At 37.5% G+C, this 24,975-nt stretch overlaps 1 protein-coding gene across 2 annotated transcripts in view; it reads left to right on the top strand.

The window, feature by feature from the left end:
* The window catches only part of clstn2a (calsyntenin 2a), a 173,142-nt gene that overhangs the window by 104,620 nt on the left and 43,547 nt on the right, over window positions 1-24,975 (top strand). For both annotated transcript variants that reach the window (XM_077518142.1, XM_077518143.1), the window contains exons 3-6: window positions 6,017-6,212; window positions 9,857-9,968; window positions 14,048-14,144; window positions 20,923-21,072. In XM_077518142.1, coding sequence (XP_077374268.1) covers window positions 6,017-6,212; window positions 9,857-9,968; window positions 14,048-14,144; window positions 20,923-21,072 — 555 coding nt within the window. The remainder of the gene's footprint in view (window positions 1-6,016; window positions 6,213-9,856; window positions 9,969-14,047; window positions 14,145-20,922; window positions 21,073-24,975) is intronic.

Here is a 24,975-nt window from a genome sequence, read left to right as displayed (position 1 = left end):
GTTTTTTTCATTCATATCATCTTGCTAGCTGGCCCTCTCCCAGTTCTGACCCCAAAGCGTTCAAAGCGAATGTTCCGATAAATTGTTTGTTGCTTAAGTTACTTAATGTTACAATGAGTAAATGGATAAATGTGTTTCTAATCGTGTAAATTATGTTTTGCTATTCACGGTCTTCGTCTCTACAGGGTACGCCGTTGTCAAGTGATATCAGATTTAAACCGGTCGGTGAAGCCAGGGTCCTTTTTTTTTCCGACTTCGCAACTCGGATTTTTGAGTTCAAAAGGGGCGTTCCCATGCATATTTCCTGGTATGAAGTCGGAAAAGGCTGACTTTTCAGCCTTCCTCAAATGCAGCCGTAGAAGTAGCATATAATTGACAGCTAAGCGGGCGTGATTTCAGCTCTTCCTTTTGCTGTATTTTATACACTTGCCTTTTTTTTCTTTTCTTTAAATCATTCAAATTTAGCAGGGTCACGCTAGGGTTATGTTTGGGTCATGACCGTGAGGTCAAGTGTCTGTTTTGAACTAGTTTTAGGTTATGTGATGCTATGTGATGTCAGGAGCTATGTGATGTCAAAAATCTTTAACCTCTTTACTGGGTCAACAGCCATCCAGATGATTCCATGTCAGTACTGTTACATGTCTAGCCACAACCAAATTATTAACCCTACCAGTGTTCCTCTGTGCAGCTCCACAGCGCAAGGGGGCTTGGCGTCTCGTGATTCTCGATGCATTCTCGTTGTTTTTCGTTGTGTAAATAAAGAGTTAAAACCTTATTTGCGTCTGCGCTTTGGGATCCAACCCTAGCACATGACGCTTAGGTATTTGTATTTGTGGAATTGTTTTTTTTTTATTGAAATTAAAATCAATTCTATTAAAACCTTACGCTCAAATGACTGCCTTACCCTTAATAAATAGCCTTTACTCTCTGCAGTTGAGTAAACACCAATAGGCACACTAAAGTAATACTAATAATAATTTCCAGTTAGATTTTACAGGCAACTACCTTCAACTTTACATTACTGCACAAGCTGATGTTTAATTGAAATGTAGTGTATTTCTAGACACTAATTAACACTTAAGACAGTTAGCTTGTGTTGTTTTGTGACTTTTGTTTTACTGTAAATTAAATGGCTCTTTAAATATAGTTGAATTGAGAACTATACATTTTCTTTAATCATTCACTGGTTTAAAAAAAAAAAAAAAAAAAAAGTAAGTATAACTTAGTTTGGGGACTGGAACGGATTCAATGCATTTCCGTTCATTTCAATGGGAAAAATTACGTTGATTTATGAACATTTCATCCTACTGGATCACAGAAGCAGTTAAGTTCACAACACTAACTGTTTTTTTTTTTTAGGGAGATCGAGAATAGGAAAAAAAAACCTAAACATTTTGGTGTATACATACTGGCACAAACCCCCAAAACAACACATTTTGGACGTTTCAGTTAAGGTCAGCTGTAATCATTCGCGTTCTGCCACCTGAACATATCCTGGTGACTATTGTTAAAAAATATTTATGAATTGGTCCATAATGTGCCAAATATGGCAAACAGAAGAGTTAGCAACCGCAATGTGATTACCAGATAAGCTAACAGTTAGCCTAGCTTCTTCCATTTCTTCTTCTACTGCATGTCCTTCTTCTTTATATTTTTCAGCAATTTGGATGCCGTATGGCACCAAGCTGCCTCTCACAGGTCAGTTTTGGTACTGCGACGGAATTCTGGTTTAGGGAAGTAGATTTAGAATTGTCGTTTGAGATATTTTGTGTGTTAAAGGAGAAGTCAACCTCCCCAAAAAATGAGTCAAATGTTTTTGTTTTTGATGTTTTATGTAGCCCCACTAGTTCCAATAAATTCCAATAATAAAAAAAACAAACATTGTAAAGTCAGTATGAGTGATTGTGCGTTCAAATTTGTTTATTTGTAATCTAATGTTGACCTTTTGCATTCCATCTCTTATTGCTAAAATGTGGATTAACTGTTTTTGAACTCATATAAGTATGTGGGCTGTTGCTTTATACGTATTTGCATTAATTATGCTGTCCTTTTTCACTTTTCCTGTCAATTTAGCCTAATATGAAATAAATACTTATTGACAGGATTGACATTCTTTGTCACTGCGGCTCTTTGGAGGGCCATTTATTCGACATTATTGTCATTAGCCCGCCTCCTTCCTTGCTGCTGAGCCCAATCCCAGAGGCCAAACGACGCCATTATTATGTTGACTTCAAAAAGCAAGCCTTTACCTTATGCTTTACTGGCCCAAAGATTAGACTGGCTTTCATCCATAAATTTCGACTGAGTGAATTTGAAGTGTTCCCTCGGGGGCGACTGCTGAGAACCAAGCTAAGTGGCAAGAAATGAAATGTACGCGTGTGTATGCATAAGTACATGTTTGCTGACTCAGTCGGAGGCGAGATGAAATCTCGGCCATTTACATATACATCCACACATTTCCCACTTATTCAGTGCTCTATATCTCCTCCTCTGCATAACTCAATTGCATCCCACTGTAAAATTGAACCCAGAAATATTTGCTACAACGGATGGAGCAGAAAATGGATTTGCATCCATCCACAAAGTGTGACATGGAAGTAACTTTTCACTGCGACCCACAAACTTTATGTTGCGGTGTTGTCACTGTTTTTTTAAGAGAAATTTTACGCTCTTTTCTTTTCCCCAAAGTATGTTTATGTGCAAGGGATGACGGTGTCGCTTATCGGCTTCGGCTTCCGCGTGTAAACATTACAACCTGCTCCCAAACTCGCCTCAGAGGAGAAAATGAGGCGCAAACGTCCTTAAAAATGGCCATGAAAACGGCAAAACTTGAGCTCATGGGAACGCTATCTTTGAACCCTGGGCGGATGTTTTAAAAATCGAATCAGGTGAAAAGAAATTACCTTGATTCGTGAGATGCAAAATAACATTAAGTTGGGTAGGCAATTTAAAAAAAATGTGTTTTTAAATTGCATGAAAGAGTCTCTATTTCGAGTTCTGAGCCGAAACACGTGCATTTCAAAGCATGTACACGATGGTGCTTCAGGGAGGCCACACTTGGCCAACCAACCACCAATTCTTATTTTGTGTGCGTTATGTTCTGAGGTTGGATCCCAAAAGCGCAGACGCAAATAAGATTTTAGCTCTTTATTTGCATAAAATCGAGAGGCGTAGAACAAACTTGACTCGCGAGAAACAATGAGAATGAATCGAGAATCACGAGACACCAAAGCCCCCTTGGGCTGTGGAGATGCACAGAGGAACCGAGGTAATAATCCAACAAACACACACTTCTCGGTTTGGCTTAAATAGACAGTCAATTGATCTGATTGGCTGTGGCTAGACATGTGGGTAACAGGACTGACATGGAATTATCTGATTGGCTGTTGACCAAGTAAAGGGATTAAAGATTCTTGACATCAAATGGCTCCTGACATCACATAGCGTTTTTCCAGTTGAAACCAGATGATGGTTACATCAGTTCAAAACAGACACTTGACCTCACGGTCATGACCCAAACATAACCCTTGCATGGCCCAAACTTAACCCTGGGCTGACCCAGTCGTGACAGTGTGAGTGACGAGCAATGTCGAAATACTGAGCGAGCCAGATTTAGCCGGAGCAGCTAACGAGAGCGGCTACCTGGGGTGAGTCGGAGCCATAGGCTGGAGTGGCTAACGAGCAGCTAGTGGAGAAGCTAGTAAAAAAAATATATAAATAAATAAATAAATAAATAAATAAAGGGGTGGTTGAGGAACAAACTGACAACCTTCAGTTTTGGAGATTGCCACATGACCACCTGAGCTATGCCCCTCATTAGTGTAGTCCAGGGTATACGGTTTTTCAGTCAGTTTTGCATCTACCCACATCTAAATCTCAATTTTGCGTCGACTCACTTCTGAATCCAACTGGATGCGCATGGATCGGCTATCCAGTAATATATGCAGATCAGTGGCCATGACTCACCCTAAGCTGCCTCTAACTGGCTGGCCTGCACTCGCTGTCTTATTGGTTAATTAAAGGCATGAGGACTGATGCGCCAATCAGAGAATGAGTAGGGCGGGTCATGCCGAGGACTTTATTGTGAACGCGGATGGATGGATCGCACCAATAATTTGTACTTTATGAATGAATGACGCCGTTGTCGTCCTCTCTGCTCTGTACTGCTTAATGGCGCTATAAACGCTTACTCTCGGTCTAACCTATTGCACATTCTTAGTAGGGATGTCACGATAAGGGCAATATCATGATATCACAATATTAAAACTGCCTCAATATTGTCGTCGTCATGTTCACAATATTTAAAAGGAACACATTTGTTAAAAAAGTCAGGTTGATTTCCATGTATGCACTTCCAGCACCCTCTAGTGGCTAGTTTATTAGTGCAATTTAATTTTATTAGGGATGTTTTGGCCTTCTATGTTTAAAATCTATGTTAATTGTCAGATGAAGGGGAACCTAATTTGCTTGTTAAGCGATCAATGTGTGTTTGCATTAGCAAGTAAGTGCTTCAATATTGTTATTAGAGATTGTAGGTGGTTTATATGCATTGCTGTTATGTACAAAAGCACAGATTTTTTTTTTTTTAGTGTGAGCTCTTTTTTTTTTTTTTTTTTTTTAACAATATTGTTACATCGCGCGATTCTCGAATCGATTCAATAAAAAAAAAATCTTTTTTTTTTTTTTTTTTTTTTTTTTTAAGAGCTCAGAATTTTTCATTCGGTAGTCTTACGGATTCAACGTCTTATCATCATTGCCTTTTTGTGTGTGTGTGTGTGTGTGTGTGTGTGTGTGTGTGTGTGAATCGATTTTTAAACTTCCATTTTTAATGGAAAAATATTCAACAAAACGTCTGACTTCGGGTTAGGATTCAAACCATGAGCATGGAAGAATGTTATATGAACGGAACATTAAGCCTTAATATTTTATTTTAATGCTGTTCAAACATGAAACAGATTACAACCTCTATAAGACTGAAATTTCAGATAAATAAATAATACATTTTCATATAAATCTTACACTCTACAAGCTTACTGATTAGTATTTTCTAAATTTGAATGAAAAAAAATCGCAACAATCGACTTATAAATTCGTATCGGGATTAATCGGTATCGAATCGTGACCTGTGAATCGTGATCCGAATCGAATCGTTAGGTACTAGGCAATTCACACCCCTATATGAGCTCTCTTTTTTACAATATTGTGGTCTTTTTTAAATATCACCAACGCCCCCACAATATCGTGATAATTATCGTATCGTGACCGTCATATCGTGATAATATCGTATCGTGATGTTTGGATATCGTTACATCCCTAATTCTTAGTGAATATACCCCCATGTCTGAAATGGGCGGGCACTATCATCTTGGTGGGCGGACACGGACCCTTATGGCCCCGCCCATGGTGACGGGTGTGGATGTCACTATGGTAATGCTTACGAATGATACGAGCAACACAAATACCCACCGCGGCCCGGTCCAAAGTGGCCCACGGTCCGGTGATTGGGGACTACAGAGTCTAAATATAGTCAAATTTACTCGACAGAATGTACTGTGTAGTTTTGCATATACAGTACTGTATGTCTACTAATCTAAATACACCTTTTGAAATGTCAAGCCAAATAAAATGTTCTTTATTCACCTTTTCACTTCATATCTTACAGTATATCTTATAAAATCCACATCGAAGGCCTTGACCCACGAATTGGGGGTCTTTCCTGTTCCACTGTGATATCCAAGCCTTGAATGGAGGGCAGTTCTTCTTCAGTGCCACCAATGGACTTGATCAGATTAGATATTGTAACCACAGGTTAAAGTTCAAATAACCTCACGTTTAACGTCACATTTCTCAGGTTGTCACAATAAGCCGTTTGTTGCGTATGCTACCAAAAGTAACCATCGCTATTGTCAAGTAATTACTCATGTTTGGTCCCTCAGCTAAAATATATACACTTGGCTCGCAGACCTCTTCGTACTTTGTCGCAGTGTTCCATAAATTTCTTTCCTTGTCTTTTTAGGGGAAATTTGTGCCTTTAAGATTTATGGCCAGGACATTCCATTCGAGGCGGTGGTGTTGAATCGCACCTCGGGCGAAGGCGTACTGAGAGCCAGTGGCCCTGTGGACTGCGAGAGCCAGAAGGAATACACATTCATTATCCAAGCCTATGACTGCGGAGCCGGACCCAGTGGGGCCGACTGGAAGAAATCCCACAAGTGAGTGCAGCCGTGTGCGTGTTTGTGTAGAACAGCACACAGTGTGTGTTCAGTTCAGTCCTCATTTCATTTCATCAAAGTATTTCAGCACTTTTCTTCCTGAGAGTCAAAATCAAACAAATAAGTTGACAATTAGAAGTGTTGCCAACTGGAAAATCAGTTTTAATCTTTGAAGCCACAAAACCCTACATGACAAAATAATGGCAGTAAGTTGCAGTTTCAACAGATTGACTTGACATGAATTGAGAGAACGTGAAAATGGTATAATTTTCAAGTTCCAGTCATCATTTGTTTTTGTCTGTTTGATGGCTTTGTGGGGGGCCTTTTGTTTTGCTGTCACGAATTGTGTTTGCTGCACAATAGAAATTCAGATATAACAATGGCGACCGTCAGAGCTACTATTAAAGTTGACTCGTACTTCTAATTGCTCTCCAACTTGGAATGAATCATGTGGAACTTCTGAGGTAGGAAGCAAGAAAAAAGGAAGACAGCAGCATAAATTACACTTTTGCATCAAAGCTAGTAAGACAGCTACACAAATGAATCCGTTATAATGCAAAAAAAAAAAGAATCCAAGCAACTTGGGGAACAGTTTGGGCTCACAAATGATAAATCTGTGCAATATATTATATTCATCTGGATAAATGTAGAGTGGAACGTAGTTACAAAATTCTCTTTTTGCAAACAAATCATGTTACACACAAAACCTTCATCGAAAATTGACCTCGAATGACTCGGTCTTGGCATGCACATTGGCAATGTGCATAACGCATTGCTATAAGCTAAAAAATTGTTGTAACCCTCCGCATCGACACCTAAGGCATAGGTTCCGCCTCCGCATCATCGATCATTCATTCATTCATTCATTCATTCATAAAAAATGATGTGAGAGCATAATACAAGTCCGAAAATATTATTTTCCTCTGAAAATGCGACCTACGGTATGTATATTTCTTGAATTGTAGCGGTCAATGCTAACTCATCGCATCAAAATAGCCATTCACGCATGTTGTTGTGAGGCCTACCGACGTACAATATAGCCACCCAAACACAAACGATAATGCCTTTACTGTTTTGATCTTTTTAATTTATTGTTTTAACTGTCTTGTATGTTGTTGTATGTTTGCTCTTTGTATGCACTGCCGGTTGTTTTAAAGTGCTCTTTAAATATAGTTGAGTTGAGAACTTCTATACTACATTTTTCTTTAATCACTCACTGGTTTAAAAAAAAAATAAGTATAACTTAGTTTGGGACTGGGACGGATTCATTGTATTTGCATTCATTTCAATGGGAAACATTACCTTGATTTATGAACATTTCATCTTACTGGATCACAGAAGCAGTTAAGTTCACAACAGTAACTGTTTTTTAGGGAGATTGAGGAAAAAAAAAAAACTAAAAATTTTGGTGTATACATACTGGCACAAACCCCAAAAATTTTGTTTCAGTTAAGGTCAGCAGTAATCATTCACGTTCTGCCACCTGAACATATCCTGGTGACTATTGTTAAAAATTGGTCCATGATGTGCCAAATATGGCAAACAGAAGAGTGAGTTAGCAACCGCAATGTGATTACCAGATAAGCTAACAGTTAGCCTAGCTTCTTCCATTCCTTCTTCTTCTGCATGTCCTTCTTCTTTATATTTTTCGGCAATTTGGATGCCCTGTGGCACCAAGCTGCCTCTCACAGGTCAGTTTTGGTACTGCGACGGAATTCTGGTTTGGGGAAGTAGATTTAGAATTGTCGGTTGAGATATTTTGTGTGAGTTAAAGGAAAAAATGTTTTTGATAATAAAATGTTCTATGCAGCCCCACTAGTCTCAATATGGCATTCTGGTTAATATTGTGTTAGTGGAATATGAGTTAAGCAGCAAAATCCAGCCGTTTTTATCCATCTCAGGGGGCGGCCATTTTGCCACGTGCTGTCGACTGAAGATGACATCGATGTTGCTCAAGTTTCGGGTAACAACCAATCACAACTCAGCTTCAGAAAACAGGTGTGCTGTCATTGGTTGCTGACTGAGCCCTGAGCAACTGTGATGTCATCTTCAGTCGACAGCAAGTGGCAAAATGGCCGCCCCCTGAGATGGATAAAAACATCTGCATTTTGCTGCATTACTCATATTTCACAAATGTAATCTTAACTCATTTACTCCCAATAACATATAACTACGTTTTTTTTTTAATGTTCTAAGTGTCCCAAAGACGTATTTATACGCTATTTTTTGTTTTTATGCTAGAGCATACAGAAGGCTTTGATGCAGCTTTTCAACTGCAAAGAACGGCTGCAGAATGGTAGTTATTACACAAACGGCCAGCAGGTGGCAGCAGAGCAAAAGAGATAAACCACGGCCATCTAGAAAAAAAGCTCAATAACTTTGAATTTTAAATAGATTTCTGAAAACTGATTAAACTTAGCTCTTTTCTAATGCTACAACAGATAGAAACATACTTTTTTTTTTCCGATGAAAGAAGAGACTTTAATCTTTCTTCTGATAGGTTCCATGCTTTTATAGCAATTGAACACAGTATTCTGTGGGCCTTGCAAGATCAGTCAAAATCCAGTAAAACAGCTGGGAGCGAACGGGACTGCTTCTGTGAAAATGGCTGGGAGCAAATGAGTTAATCAGAATGACATGTTGAGATGAGTGAGGTCGCATATAGGTTCGCATCAGGTTTAAGGTTGACTTCCACTTTAATAAGTTGTGTTGGTCACCACCATCACATCAACACTTACCACACACTGATGATAATTCTATGTCGGTGTTTTCAAATCAATACATTAATAGTTGCACTTCGTTGTTCATATTTATTTAGTTCTGGTTACGTTGGCGCACCCCTTCCGGATCTGTCCCCCTTTTCATCGAGTTCTGTCACTTCAGACGTGCTGACGACGTCTGTTGACAGGATGGCGCGCTCGTCGGCGAGCGTGCGGTCGTCCTTTGTGACTGACAGTGACAGACATGGCGTCTGGCATTGACAGCATCAAATCAAAGCCGCCCGCCGCCGCTTCACTCGTACGCGGCAAGCTGTGAACATTCGGATGCTGCCGGCTTGGCGCCGAAGGTATGAAGAGGAGACGGAGAGGTAGAGGGAAATTTATGAGCTCGGGGAGCTCTGGGATGAATTTCTCCGGTGGAAGATGAATGGTGCAGCGTGCGCGCGTGTGTGTGTGTGTGTGGATGTGTCCTTATCACTGCATGACATTCTAAATAGGCCTCATTAAGCTAATGTCATTAATTTGCCAGATGTGCGTCCTCAGACACAAGTTGCAGGCAAGGTCGCGGAAAAAGAAAACTTGTGTGAATTATTGCTTCGTTTTTATATTCTGCTGCGTAAATTATATCACAGGGTAGTACGCTGTTTTTTTTTTACAGGTTTGTCTACACAGGAAGAGCAAGGGGCAGATTTCTATTTTAAGGATTTGACTGTATTCTCCTATAAATGCGTCATTCGGTGTTCTTAAGATAGACCATGAAAAAGGTTTGAATTAAGTTTGATCATCTCTAATGGATTCCTCTTCTGCCTCTTCCTTCATCCATCTCTTTGCTTCCTGTCTCTGCTATCCCTTCCCTCCATCAATCACCTCCAAACTGCACGTCCGTGTGCTTCCTCGCTCCCCTTTTCCATGGTTTCACCTTAGGGCTGTGGTTCACATTCAGGTGGATGACGTCAATGAGTTTTGCCCCGTGTTCCGGGAGCCTCTGTACAAGGCTTCCGTAACTGAAGGCAAGATCTATGACAGCATTTTGCAGGTATTTTGGGTGCACTGTATTATAACATTGTGATATAATATAAACATGGCTATGGCTTTAAATGTGACACTTGGTTATAATTGTGACTGGTATTGGGCACAATATATCTTAGCTCCAAAATCATCGCTTTTCAGGAGAACAAAAAAAAATAAAAAAATAACTTGAAAAATTGTTGCAAAAATTTACAATACAGTATGTGCATGCACTATTTTATTTTTTTATTTTATTATTATTATTATTATTATTATTATTATTATTATTAATTTTTTTTATAAATTGTTATTAATTAATTTATTTATTTTTATTTTATTTTATTTATTTTTTACAAATTATCGAACATCAATCCAAAGTGTTGAAAATAACTTGCTTTCTCTGATGATGAAATGTTAAAGGAACACTTTACTTATTGATCCATTTTTAGCAGCAAAAAGTTGCTACTTTTTCAATAATTAATTTGGTGACGTGATTATTTTTTTATGTACATTTAATAACTTTTAAACCGATGTTAAAATGAATCGAACGCCGGCATGTTTGTTACACGTGACTAAATAACCCGGATGTTTACGTCACTAGTGTGTAAACGCTACACTATGGAAGCACTATGCAACGCAGCCGTGCATCTAGCGTCAAACCCGGAAGGATTAAACCTTATCGCTTCGAGCCAACACGACAAAATAACACTACCGAAGGAAAGTCTGCCTTGGATGTGAAAGTTGTGGCGCCAGATGGTCTTTTCGGGCACAAAATAAACTTTGACGAACGAGTGAATCAGGCGGGGGGTGAGTGGTGTTCGTGCGGGAGCTGCACATGAATGGACAATCCGCAAATGAATGTGTGCTGTCTGGAAATGAAAAAACTCGAGGATCGGTTCCTTGCGGACAATCTCAACTGCATCCTGGAACATCAGACATTCAACATGGCAATACTAAATAGACATTCTCAGGATAGCTTTGGTTGCGATGAAAGATGTGAAGAAGAAAAGTCTTGGAGGAGCAAATATCCAACAGGTAAAGTGACACACAGTACGAGCAATGCAAAACGTGTGGAACTGACGAAATATTTCAGGAAAAAGAAAAAATAGTAAAATTAAATGTATCGTCGTTACAGCACCCAACCTCCCCTAGCTGTTTTTTTTTTTCTTTTTTTGCGGAGCGTCCCACTGCGGTCAGGCCAGCCGCCACTCGAAAAGACGAAGTCAAGCCAGCCGCCCCAACGATTGTTAATACTGTGCATTACGGTAACGTGCCGACGTGCCCCTGCGTTGGCCACCTTCAAATGAATTATGAAATAAAACAGTCCGTGCAGTATAATAACCAATGCCCCCCCACCCCCGAAACATGCCTACCTTTCGCTTTACATTTGCTTCGCTTCTCCGAGACCTTTCAGTGGCCGTAGGGAGACCTCGATTTGTGCCGGCTGTTGTGAGAGTGAGCTCCGTGTTGCTAGCAGAAGTAGCCGCCAGAGATCCTCCATCGGCTTGATTATTTCCCACGTCTGGTTCTTTAAAGATACTCGGTACTGCGTTGGGCTTTAGTATTAGGCGTGTGGCGTACCCCATCTCAAATTGTAACATATTTTGTATGTAAGTCCTCATGCCTGAAATGTTCGCTGCGCGCACGCCTGCTTGTCCTTCTACTCATGTCGGTTTTTTTTTTTTGTTTTTTTTTGTTTTTTTTTTAGGGGGTCTCGCGGGTTTTTCCTTGCCGACGCCTTGCAAAATTTTGCAATACACAAAGGCATAAGTGACAGTTTGTGTCCTCCCCGTTGTTATGTCTGCGTGAACTACTGTTCGCCAAGCGAGTATACACACTAGTGACGTCACCACTCGGGGGCGTTGCAACACGGAAGTACTTCTATGTTGAAGAAAAGTTAAATAAATCAATATAAGGGTGTATTCTTCAGCTCTTATGCATTTTTCGTAGCTAAACTAACTATTTACTGCCGATCAAGCCATACATGTAAAATTAAAGGAGCCTTCCTTTAATGGTATTATGGTAAGTGATGTTTTTTTTTTTTTTTTTTTTTTTTGAAGTTATGAGCATTTGTCATTGAACTGATACGAGCAATGAAATTCACTTCCAAGAGACAAACAAAATGTAAAAAAAACTAATAATAATTACCATAACATTTATATTGGCAATATTTGGGTTTTGAAAGGCCATGTAAACATGCGCAAAAACACAAATATTTTCTTGTCCAAATAAGACCATGCTGGGTTACCCATTTTCTAACACGAATATGTGGTCATATAAATTATCGATAGGGTGATGTTTTTTTTTCAAGGGCGACACCGATTATTAGTAGTCAAGGAGATTGATAATGGATATTTGGAGCCAGTATTCGTCACTAAAAGGGGAAATATTGGCGTAAAATAAGTACAAACTCCAACTTTTAACTTTTTTATTTTTTTTATTTTAATTTTTGTGAGCATAATTGAACAACTTTTAAGATTTGCAAAATACTGGAGTTGTATTTATTTATTTATTTATTTATTTATTTATTTATTTAAATCTTAGTCAGTAGACATCTTTGTTTTCTAACAAAGAGTTCAGGGACATCCCAGGGTCATTAGTATGTCTTAAAAGTTAAATAAAAACTCAAGTAAATAGCTCCCGATTTTTTTTTTTAACAGTCAATAATTTTCCAAAATTTCAAAATATCTGAAATGTTTAGTTTTACTCTTCAAAACACTAACAGAAAGTGCTGTGAGTTCCCAGGGTCAGAAGCATTTGTTATAAAGTTGACTGAAAATTGAAATAAACTGTCCCCTGTAGTTAACAGTTTTAAATGGATCTATTATTGGCTGTATGGTTCTTCAAGGATGTCCATATTTGTCAAAATGCTGAATGTTGGCACTGATAATTGGTCTATCCGTAATAAAAATGCATATCGGGGTACCTCCTTTGAGCGGAACTTTGATATGTCTTTCTCGCATTCTCTATTTGCAAGGAATCTTGGTCTGAATTATGTGTATTTGCGGCGGCCATCTTACGTTGCCGTTCGCTAAATGAGCCTAATTTGAAAATTTTTATTTCTCTGTGGCGTCTTCACATTATTTAACTGACTCTATTGATAAAAATGCCCCAGTGTGTACTCACCTGGTGCGTAATCCACCCGAAATATACAAGCAGAGGTAAGCAAAAATGGCGCAACATGGCAATGCAGGAAAGAACCACACGTTTGGAGCAAGGAGGAAACCAACTGCTTTATTAATGTGATGAGTGACATGACTAAAATGTCTTTTATTAACTGTAGAAAGTTAACTCATTTACTCCCAAAAACGTATAAATAAGTTCTATTTTAAATATTGCCATGCTCCCAAAGATGTATTTATACATTTTGGCTTTGATGCAGCATCTGAACTGAAGAGAATGCTTGAAGCAATGGTACTTATTACAAAAACGGCCAGCAGATGGCAGCAGAGTATAAGAGATCAAAAAGCTCTTTTCCCCATAGTTTTAAACAGATTTTTAAATAATGATGAAACTTAACCATATTTTAATGCTAATTGATGCAAAATGGAAAACTCTTTCGGTAGATTCCATGTTTTTATAGCAATAAGACACAATATTCTATGGGTCTTGCAAAATCAGTCAAAATCCAGTAAAATAGCGAAAATGTCTTGGGAGTGAATAAGTTAAAAGTGGAAGTGATTAATGACATCAGAGCATCGTGGTTTAGATCGGAATATGTATGCGGCAGTAACTGTGAACAGTTTATCCCAAATGCTTCCGAAAATGGGAATTTTGACCTTCACCCAACAGAGGGGGTCAGAACGGAGAAGCCCGCTGGCTCGCCAAACAGTGCCCCAATTTAAAGGAAAACATAAAGAGTGAAAAACAACAAATCTGAGGAGAGGAGCACAGTATGGGATTGTGGAAAAAACAGCCACATGAATAGGAGACAAAAACAACATGACTCGTGTGGTAGGGGAGGGCGTAATATATATGATATCGTTAAAAAAAAAAAAAAGCGAGAGATAGATTAGGGATATCCTAATACAGTGTGTGTAAAAAAAACAATGCCAGTTAGCCAGCAGCTATTAAATGTATACTTAAGCGTATTCTGTGCTGTCACAGGTGGAAGCTTGGGACCAAGATTGTTCTCCGCAGTACAGTCAGATCTGCAACTACGAAATTGTCACTGCAGACACACCGTTTGCCATAGACCGCAATGGTGAGTGTGTGTGCGTGTCTTTAAATTTGTGCGGATTGGACAACAGACTGCATATTTGTGATAAATGCTGAGAATTATGTACTTTAACTACAGAGTATAAAAGCTGTGCAAATGTATGTGAAGGAGGGAAAACTGACTGTTTTTTGTTGTTGTTGTTGTTCCCCCCCCCCCCACCCCCCCATTTTACAATGCGAAAGTCAGTATTTTGTGTCAAGTGTATTGTACATACAATTAGAGGCTGTATTATCAGCACTTGACCATAAAAGGCTCTTTGATGTTGCCACATCAGTTCTTCGAGCCAACTCGTACTTTGTGCATTTCACAGATGACAGATGTGCATGCGGTTCCATTCAAACTACATTTTGGGGCTCCAATGCGTTCAATCCGTGCGGTCATGAATATGAATCTTGTCGAAATGGCTTTCAATTCTTTTAATCAGATTTTTAGGTTTGACACAAACTTCAGTATAATACTCAGGAAGGCAAATTTTGTTGCGTTAGGGCTGACGGCATTTTTTTTTTTCTTTTAGGTAATTTTTGGGTGCAATATTGAAAACCAATCACTTTTTCCCCTATCAAATTTTTGAGCCATAGGATCCCCGTTTCCTTAAGAATATGACGCACATGTGTATGCATGTAAAAAGTGCGATAGAAAATGATTGAAAACGATGGAGAAAAAAAAAAAATCCTGCTACTAATGATGTATTATGTTAACCTTTAAAACTAGCCAGTCAACTAATCAGTAGAGCAAATTAACAATGCTAATCATTAATTTTCAAGATTCCTTGGCATACTGTAGATGCCAGCTCAAGCATTTGGTAGAGCTGTAATTTAACATTCATAACGTTTTGTTTTTATAGCGCTCAAAGGTGAGTTGTTGCACCTTTCACAGATGAGATGACGATAGAAATCGTCACTATATTTCACATGCTCTGAAAGATGTAAATGCATAAACTAAGAAATAGTACAAAATAGCCCCCAAATATAGTGAATCCAAAGTCTCCCTTTGAGTCGTGTATTTTTTTGTTCTTTTTATTTATTCATTTTTTACCATCTTGATATTAAATGTTGATGTTGATTTTGGTTATAATTGTCCGAAGGACTTAAAAAATACAGTACAAACTTTTCCTAATTGATTATAGGTAGGGATGTAACGATATCCAAACATCACGATACGATAATATCACGATATGGTCACGATACGATAATTATCACGATATTGTGGGGGGGGGTTGGCGATATTTAAAAAAGGCCACAATATTGTTAAAAAAAAAAAAAAAAAAAAAAAGAGCTCACACTAAAAAAAAAAAATCTGTGCTTTTGTACATAACAGCAATGCATATAAACCAGCTACATTCTCTAATAACAATATTGAGGCGCTTACTTGTTAAGGTACGCATGTTATGTTTTGTTATTATTATGTTATTATTTTATGTTGTTAATGCATGCACACATTGAGTTCCTCCACATATTGACTCGCTTCACAATCATATTCCGTTCCCCTTCATCCGACAATTATCAGATTTTAAACATAGAAGGCCAAAACATCCCTAATGAAAATTAAATTGCACTAATAAACTAGCCACCAGAGGGTGCTAGAACTGCACAAATGGAAATCAACCTGACTTTTTTTTTTTTTTTTTTTTTTAACAGATGTGTTCCCTTTAAATATTGTGAACATGATGATGACGATATTGTGGCAGTTTTAATATCACAAAATCACGATATTGCCCTTATCGTTACATCCCTAATTATAGGGGAGTGCAACTGTCCAATAAAACTTGATTTCATATTTATCCCGATGCATGAGTTGCAATACGATTCAAGGGGGAGTTATTGTAAAGTGAAATGATTCGATCTGCTTCGATTCAGTGGGATTACAATTCGATTCGAGACGGTACGGAGGAGTTTCAAAGCGTTTGACGCATTCAGTTTCTTGTTAGTTTACAGCAGTGGTGTCCAAACTACGGCCCGGGTGCCATTTGCGGCCCGTCATCCATTTTTTAGTGGCCCACGACATATGCTAAAAATGGCATTTAACTCAGTTCAAATAAAATAAAAACAAAAATGTTTGGAGATGGTCAAAGTAAGAAGGGAGGATGTCGAAAAACACAGGTGCTATTAAAGTTTATTTTAGTTAACTAAGACTAACGAAAAAACTAAAATTCAAAACTACAATTTCGTTAACGAAATAAGATAAAAACGAAGATGCTTTTTAAAAAAAGAAAACTAACTGAAACTACATTTTATGTTTACAAAACTAACTAAAAATAAAACCATAATTATAGCAAAATTGTCCTTCGTTTGAGTCTTTGGTAATTAATTTATTGCATGAGGTTTTGGGGATGATTTTAAATGGGATTTTTAGTAGATTTATTTAGATATAAACCCATGGTGTTTTTTTAAATATTGTGCACAAGTAATACACATTAAAAAAACAAACAAACCTAAAACAAATACTGAAACTAACTAAACTAAAACTAAGCATTTATTAAAGAACTAAAACTAATAAAAAACTAACAGAACCACCCTGAAATCTAATTAAAACTAACTAAATTTAAAAAAACAACTCAAAACAAAATAAAAAATAAAATGAAAAATTCAAAAACTATAATAACCCTATTGCCATATTACAAATAAATTGGTTTATATACTGTACCATTTTTTATAAATATGCAAAAGCACAAATAAATTATTTGTACAATTTTTAAGACTAAACACAATTTCTCTTCATAACATTATGTGGCCCTTGCGTCCTTCTGATTTTCTGTATGTGGCCCTCAAATGAAAAAGTTTGGACACCCCTGATTTACAGTATGAATGAACTTGTCATTAGGTTACTCTAAATGTGGCATACGACAATTCTATACATATGTTATTTTTTAATAGAATACTCACATGTTGTAAAACGCAAGAATCGTCAATGTGAAGAACAAGGCTCCACTCGGGATTTGCGCATTGACAGGCACCTTTAAATAAAATGCTATTATTATTTATTGTTAATTTACTACACTTCTGAGTACGACTAATTCATCTTGTTTATAGTGGGAAGAAATAAACAAGAATAAACTCGAACCAAGATCTATTTGGCTCGTGTCTCTGCACACTTCCTAGACGGCTGCAGGACAAATTTCGGATTGATTTTCGATTGTTTTCTATTCCGCACATGTCTGCCGTTTTCAGCTTTGGGCTATTTGCTTGCGTCTCCATGAACGTCCACATCCACGCCGAATGAATTCAGCAAGATTCAAAGTCAAGGGGCAGCTGGAGGGCCTAATGTGTGTGTATTTTATTTATGTGAGTCTCTCGCTATATATTTTTCTTGAGTGGATCTAAGTGAGGAAGTCGACTTATAAGTGGGCCTACTTCATTGAAAAATTGCGCGTTTGACATTTGCTTAATCGTGAGCAAATGGGGAGAATGCCGTGCAGTGCGGAACCACGCTGTCAGCTGTAAATAAAAAGGTTGAAGTCTCGCCTTGTGTTTGCAGTGTGATCGTGTATTAGCTGCCAATTAAAACTGAGCTTTACAGGACTGTCTCGGAAAATTTGAATATTGTGATAAAGTCCATTATTTCCTGTAATGCAATTAAATAAGCAAAAATGCCATACATTCTGGATTCATTACAAATCAACTGAAATATTGCAAGCTTTTTATTGTTTTAATTAGAGCTGTCAAATAATTACATTTTTAAATCAGATTAATCACATCTTAGAATTTTGATTAATCATGATTAATCACTCATTTAAAAAGGCTTTTTTTTACCAACATATTTTGCCCGCTAAATTTGAAGCGCACCTGTTATGTGTTAATTTTTTCGACATTTAATGTTATGAGGACATCTTCAAAAATTTATATCCACTGCACACGCTCATCCTGCTATTTCTAATCAATTAATTATTTGCATAATTTAAAATGGAGGAAAATGACCTACAGCATATGTAAACATCTATTAAATTCATTACTTTAATGCATGTAGTTATGTTTATTGCTCAAACTCGAGCAGCGATCTTTAACATAACCAACCGCTGTCGGCTAAAAGGATCATCTGCGGTCAAAATTAATAGTGTGATTAATCTGTGATAATACAATGATTAATGCGATAATTTTTTGTGATTAATTAATTAGTTAAGCTGTAAGCCATAAGCAGCAATATTAAAATTGTAAAAGGCTTGCAATATTTCAGTTGATTTGTAATAAATCGAGACTGTATGGCATTTTTGCTTATTTAATTACATTACAGAAAATAATGGACTTTATCACAATATTCAAATTTTCTGAGACAATCTGTTGAACACTCACTTTTTCATTTTTTTTAAAAACAGTTCCCAGGTGTGTTAATAAATATTCATAATTATACCATTTAAAATCCATTTGTCACTCTGCTTCATATCACATTGTTTTGGGTTCAGTCTAATGCAAACGAAGAGTCCGTCTTTTGTTACCATGACGACTGGGGCGGAGCTGGGGCACTGGATGAAGCAAGGCGACTCACTGTTGCGACATGTCGAACCCCTGTAGTGGCATTTTCTTTTCGAGACTCCATGAGCAACACCCAACAGGAGAATTCTCCGGCCTCTGAGACTCCCTCCGGAGCAGAAAATGTGCCCTTTTTCGTGTCCGGACTGCAAATGAATATTGTGTGCGTGAAGCCGCCACTGGCGGTAAGCTCCGAACGGCTCTCTCACGGTCACATTTTCATAACTAGGTGGAAAAATAAAGCTTTAATTGGTCGCTTAAACAGAAACCCAACTGTTTGCTACAAGCAATTAAAAAGTCAATTTGCATAATATAACCCTTTATTATTAAAAATACTAAAGCAGATAAGGTTAGATGGATAAAGTGATGAAAGCTGACAGAAAATTACTTGTTTAAACTGTAAATGTAGCCTTTAAGCCAAATCGCATACAATTATATGAAAGATACTAGTACAGTATTTTGTCTAATTTCCTACTGAGTCCATAATCTTGGCAGGCGTATTGGACAAATGAAGCTTCGTGAAGCACCTGTGATATCTTTTGACTCCCCTAGATGGCACTCTTTGGTTTAATGATCTTAATACATTTCCTTTGCACTTGCCTTTATCTTTAATCCAAGTGCACCATCTAGAGGAGTAAAAAAAAAAAAATATATTGCAAGTGCTTCATGAAGCTTCGTTTTCCCATCATGCCTTGGCAGTCTCTTCAGGTGCACGGGTTGAATTGCACCATTGCTTTTATAGCCCAGTTCACAAGGACTTGGGTCAGGGTTTGAATCACGGATACATTACGTCATGAATGTGAGGCTGCTTCCTGACTTTTGTCTCTCCTTGCATGACAAATTGCAACATTTTGCATAGTATTGTCATATCATTCTAGAAACCAACAATACTATACAAAAATGCAATATTACATCACTCAAATGTGCGTTAATGTATGCAGACCATTACAGATGTTTTTTTTTTTTTTTCCTAGTCAATGTTGGCCGTAGCAAATTTTGCTTTTCTAACTGCCCATGAGGATGAATTTGAAATCTAATTAGTTAAAGAAATATGTAGTTTAATTTAGGAATGGGACAGTTATTGGTTTGAAGTTTATTTATTTATTTATTTTAAATCAATGTTTCAATAACTGCTAATACTGTCTGGTTACTAAGGTCTTCTCTTCTTTTTTTGAGGGAGGTCTAAGCAGGGCACAGTATGACTGCTGCTTGCAGAGTTGAATAAACAATCCACCTCTTTGAAGTTAATTGTTGCCTCCAATTATTATTATTTTTCATTCTTTCTTGAGGTGTAAAGGAGAAGGAGGATGGAGGGACCGAGACGAGCTACTGTAACATACAATTACCTTTTTGCTCTGATAAATGTGCAAAATAAAAATAAGAAAGGGCCAGGGGGTACTAGTTAGCCCCAAGCACGAGTAAGGTCTGTACGAAAAATAGTTCACCAGTGATGGGACACTGTGGCCACATACAGAAAAATAGAAAGCTGAAAGGGCCACTTTGCTTTTTTTTTTTTGTGCTTTTTTTTAACACATTCATTGCCAGACCAGCAAAAAAAAAAAAAAAAAAAAATCATTTGACGTCTTTTTCCGTCAATGGCAGTGAATGAGTTGAACATTGTTAAAATCAATGAAGCAATTATAAATTGTTGATATAATGTACAGTTACTTATTGAAAACTGCTAACAGTGACAAGGCAAATAGTGACCCCTGTGTGCCACTATAATAGATACACCTCTCCACTGAGCAGCAGCTGAATCCCAACTTGACATTCTGAACCACAAGAACAATCGGTAGTAAACTGACCACACTTAGAACCATTAATTTTCACAAATTGGACCTTGATACTTAGCAACAAGTGGATGAAACTAGTTTTATTTCTGTAACTGAATAATTAGCTGCAAATTTGTGTCTTTGCGTAGCTAGAAATGTTTAATCCACCTTTTTTTTTTTTTTTTAAACAGCATTGAAAAATTATTTTTAGTATTTGCCGCGGGCCGCCAAAAAATGTATGGCGGGCCGCAAATGGCCCCCGGGCCATAGTTTGGACACCACCTTTCTAAATATTCTATCATGTGTTTCAAAATAAAATAACCTGTTCAATGGGAAAAGGTGTTTTTTATTAATCAAAATGTTTTTAAAAAAAATGTAATTTTACAAGTAGAGCTGCAATTTTACCGTGATACTTCAATATTAGAAACAACAAGCCCTTGGCGGCCCTATCACGGGAATTGCTACTGTAAAAAAAATAATAAAGAGAAGTGTTTCTAATCATTTGAACTCTGTTTTGGTGCCCTTTAGGTAATATCAGAAACACGGAGCGGCTGATCTATGACAAGCAGCAGAGCTACAAGATTATGGTGACAGCCTTTGACTGTGGTCAGAAGAGCGCAAAGGAGGAAGTGGCTGTGCATATTGATGTCAAGCCTGTCTGCAAAGCTGGGTGGCAAGGTCAGAAATAGCCAAGCAGTCCTTGCGTTGTTTACTGTTTGATCGGCACCGTCGGCCGGAAACCTGATGACGGTCAATGTCATAGTTTTGTCACAAACTGATTCTATTGGTCTGTCCCAATGTTATGTCATTTTTACACATTACACATTGAAAATAGTTGCAACAAATCTACCGAACCAATATTCCTTTTACAGAAACTTGTTTGTAAGAATCATACAAACACAAAATTTGTAGATTAAAACCCTTAAAAAGGAATGAATTGGTGGAATATAACTGCCTCAAAGTTATGTATAAAGCCCATCACCAAATTTTACCAAATAACTTGCAAAACAAGTTTAAAAAAAAAAAAAAAAAAAAAAAAAAAAAAAAAAAAGTGAGAAAGAGAAAGTGGGTACACGTTAAGTAGAAATCATTTTGTGTTAATTAGGGGCAGATGTCATAAATTTTACTTCTTTCTGCCTCCTTTCATTTCTTTCCTTTTTTTTTTTTTATTAAATAAGTACACAAATAAATAAATATTGCAATTGACTGTCTGCTGCGCAACTGTCTGAGAATTGTTGTAAAGCTCCGCCTCTTCTCTCTCTGTGGGAGCCGTGCAGCGTGATATGGCCTCAAGATTGAAAGTCTGGATTTATTTTTAGTTTTTTTAAGTTACATAAACTCCATTTGAGTCAGCCATTTTGTTCAAAATTGATCGCTCTCATGCTTCCGCGCTGGAGGAACTAGTCAGTGCATGCAAATTAATTTCTGACTATTTAAGTTCATTATTTCAATCAGCTCATCGTTTTATTTATTGCCTCATTGGTGTCTGGAAGACCTTTGAGAAAGGGTTTGGGAAGACGATGTAAACACAGTCGTTTGCTTTTATGTCGTATTAAGCTTTTTATTTGGTCGGGATGTCGTTGTCAGCGCAGATTTTGATGCTTGCTTGCAACGTCTTTTTAATTTAAGTTAAATTAAATTAGCAGTTGAATAAGAAATATGATAGCAATATTAGGTATAGTAGCAACTTAACTGATGCAGTGTTTGGTAATATAATAGTGTTGTTCCAATACTGGTATCGGCAGAGGTGCCGATACTGCATAAAACCAGTGGTATCGGTGACTACTCATTAGTAACATGCCGCTACCATTAATTCCAATGCTAATATAGGATTTTGGATGCTGCATCCTGTGTCTTGCTCGTGCACAACATTCACTGATATATGACATGTTCACTGCATGCCGATCTAAGATATCCTATTGGCCCTTGAATGCTCTGAACCAATGGCAGGACAGCTTTTTCATGTTGAGGAAAAAAAAAAAACCTTAAGTATCGGTATGGTATCGGTATCGGCCGATACTGCAAAGCTGGGTATCGGTATCGGTAGCCAAAAAATGGTATCGGAACAACACTATTATATATATATATATATATGTATATATATATATATATTCCCCCCCCCTAAATAGTTGTGTTCTTTTAGATATTGAGCCAACAGCAACAAACTGTGTTGAAATACAAATTACTGGTGTATGTATATATAATTAATGACTGTTATTTGTTGAAATATTTTGAACCCAGCGAGTGTTGTGAAATGTGTGATATTGAAGCCTGCACTTTTCCAGCACATCTTTTTCCTCGAGGGATTTCAGTTTCATTTTAGAACGACCGTCTCTCATGGAAATCAAACCCTGAAGTGAAAAAAAAAAATAATGAAACAAAAGCTCTAGAGAGAGCGAGAGAAAGTTGACTGGGAGTGTTTCCTTCAACGTGGGAGCCTGATATCGGAGCCAGACTCTCCCCTGCTGCCTCACCTGTCAGCACTGACAGCCTCTCACAAGTCCAACTCACCCAGGAATGAAAGAGGAAGTGAGGAGGAGATCAAGAACGAGCACTCAAGGGAGGAAAGTGAGAAACAAAGTTAGAATGAGACCGAGAGCTGCTGGTTCTTCCTGCCGTCTTAAAGCATCGCCGACCTTTTAGCGCAACATTTAGTGAAAAGTGTATTTTGCTCTGTTATCAGCAGAAAGGTCAGTTTTTGGACATAAGACATTATGGCCGTGGTTTGTATATTAGGTCATGTGTGAATACTCGCAGACAGCAAGGAGGAAAGAAATGACTAATACAGGGAAATCTCTAAATATACTTGTCATGCGGTTTCACGCAACACTAGATAGAGAGAACTAAGACGTGCCTTAGAGCTTAAAAGCAACTCTCGTTCATTGAATGTAACAGGATGTGAAAAACTAGTTCTTATTTTATATTTATGTCTGTACACAAATTAAGGACTAGTACCCTCCATTTAATGTGAAAAATGACAGGAGCTGTTTTGAAAACGTTGCACCGAGTACATACACTGCATGTTTACATGTATTTAAATGCCATTTTCATGTTGATCTAAGAGAGCTCAAAGATGAAAGCATTGAGGAGCAAATAAACTGGCACTTTGTGATTTTTATTTATTTATTTTTTGCTTTGACAATAATTTGAGATATGACCACTGTATTTTGGCAGTGAACGCAACTCACTTCACAAGTAGCAGGTTGGCAGAAAGAGCAATTTTTCAAAAACGAGGCTCCAAGCTACTAAATGCCATTTTGCTGTCAAACTAAGACAGCTTTATTGATTTCGCACACAAAGGAACTCAACGGGGTTTACATAATTAAAAGTACAACATTTAAAAGCACCTACAAACAAAACAACTAAAGACGGCTAAAAACAAAGCACATAAATAAAAGCTAGCTTACTAAAATTACTAAAAGTACGCACAATGGAAATGCTTTAAAGTAAAACAAACATGAAATGAAGAGAGATACAAGTTGTGTACATAAAACAGCCACATACTGCAACGTTCCCGTCAAGTCTACTAGCTTAATGCTAACACCAAACAACAAACGCCATTAATGGACTAACGCATAGCATTGGTGTCGGCAGTGTACATATGGTATAACCCCAGTCCTTCTGAAATATGAGTGTAACCTCGGGGAACATGTTTTTGTTTTTGTTTTTTTTGTTTTGTGTGTGTGTTTGTTTTGCCATACTTATATCAAGTGTAATTGTACATCCAGTACAGTAGGTGGCAGTGGCACTCTCAATGTCAGAGAGTGTGTGTATTAGCTCCTCTGCAGAAGTGTATTTAACCATTTTAGAAAGACAAATGATATTATTTATTAGGGGTGTTGAAATAAATCGATTCGGCAATATATCGCGATACTACAGCACGCAATTCTCGAATCGATTCAATAGGCAGCCGAATCGATTTTTTTTTTAACATCCATTTTTGATGGAAAAATATTCAACAAAACATCTAACTTTCACACCTTAAGCGTGGAAGAGTGTTATATTAATGGAACATTAAACCTTAATATTTTTATTTCAATGCTTTTCTAACATGAAAAAGGTTACAACCTATTTGTTAAATAAAGTGGCTCAGTTATAAAACTAAAGTTTCAGATCAATAAATAATACATTTTTATGCAAATCTTACACTGTACATGTACAAGTTTACTGAATGGTATTTTCTAAATTTGAGTAAAAAAAAAATCACAACAATCGACTTGTAAATTCATACCGGGATTAATCGGTATCGAATCGAATCGTGACCAATGAATCGTGATATGGATCGAATCGTCAGATACGAGGCAATTCACACCCCTACTATTTATAGTTGCTGCGGGGAGTTGAGTGGTCATGAAATGATTTCATCTTCCTCGAGGAGGGGGGTGGGGGGCATAACAAAAAATAATTGAGAAACACTGGTATGAACCTTCAAGCAATCAATATTTAGACAAATGGTAGAGGAACACATAATAGTCACAGGCACATGTTCTTATTCTGCGAAAAACGACTATCACTGCAGTTTATTGCGTCACAGTCGTTGTCAAAAGATGATTTGACTCGTATCTCAAGTCAGCACAGAAA

The sequence above is a fragment of the Festucalex cinctus genome, chromosome 1 (genome assembly GCF_051991245.1).
Source record: "Festucalex cinctus isolate MCC-2025b chromosome 1, RoL_Fcin_1.0, whole genome shotgun sequence".
In the NCBI taxonomy this organism is placed as follows: domain Eukaryota; kingdom Metazoa; phylum Chordata; class Actinopteri; order Syngnathiformes; family Syngnathidae; genus Festucalex; species Festucalex cinctus.
This window is presented reverse-complemented; position numbering and strand designations above follow the sequence as displayed.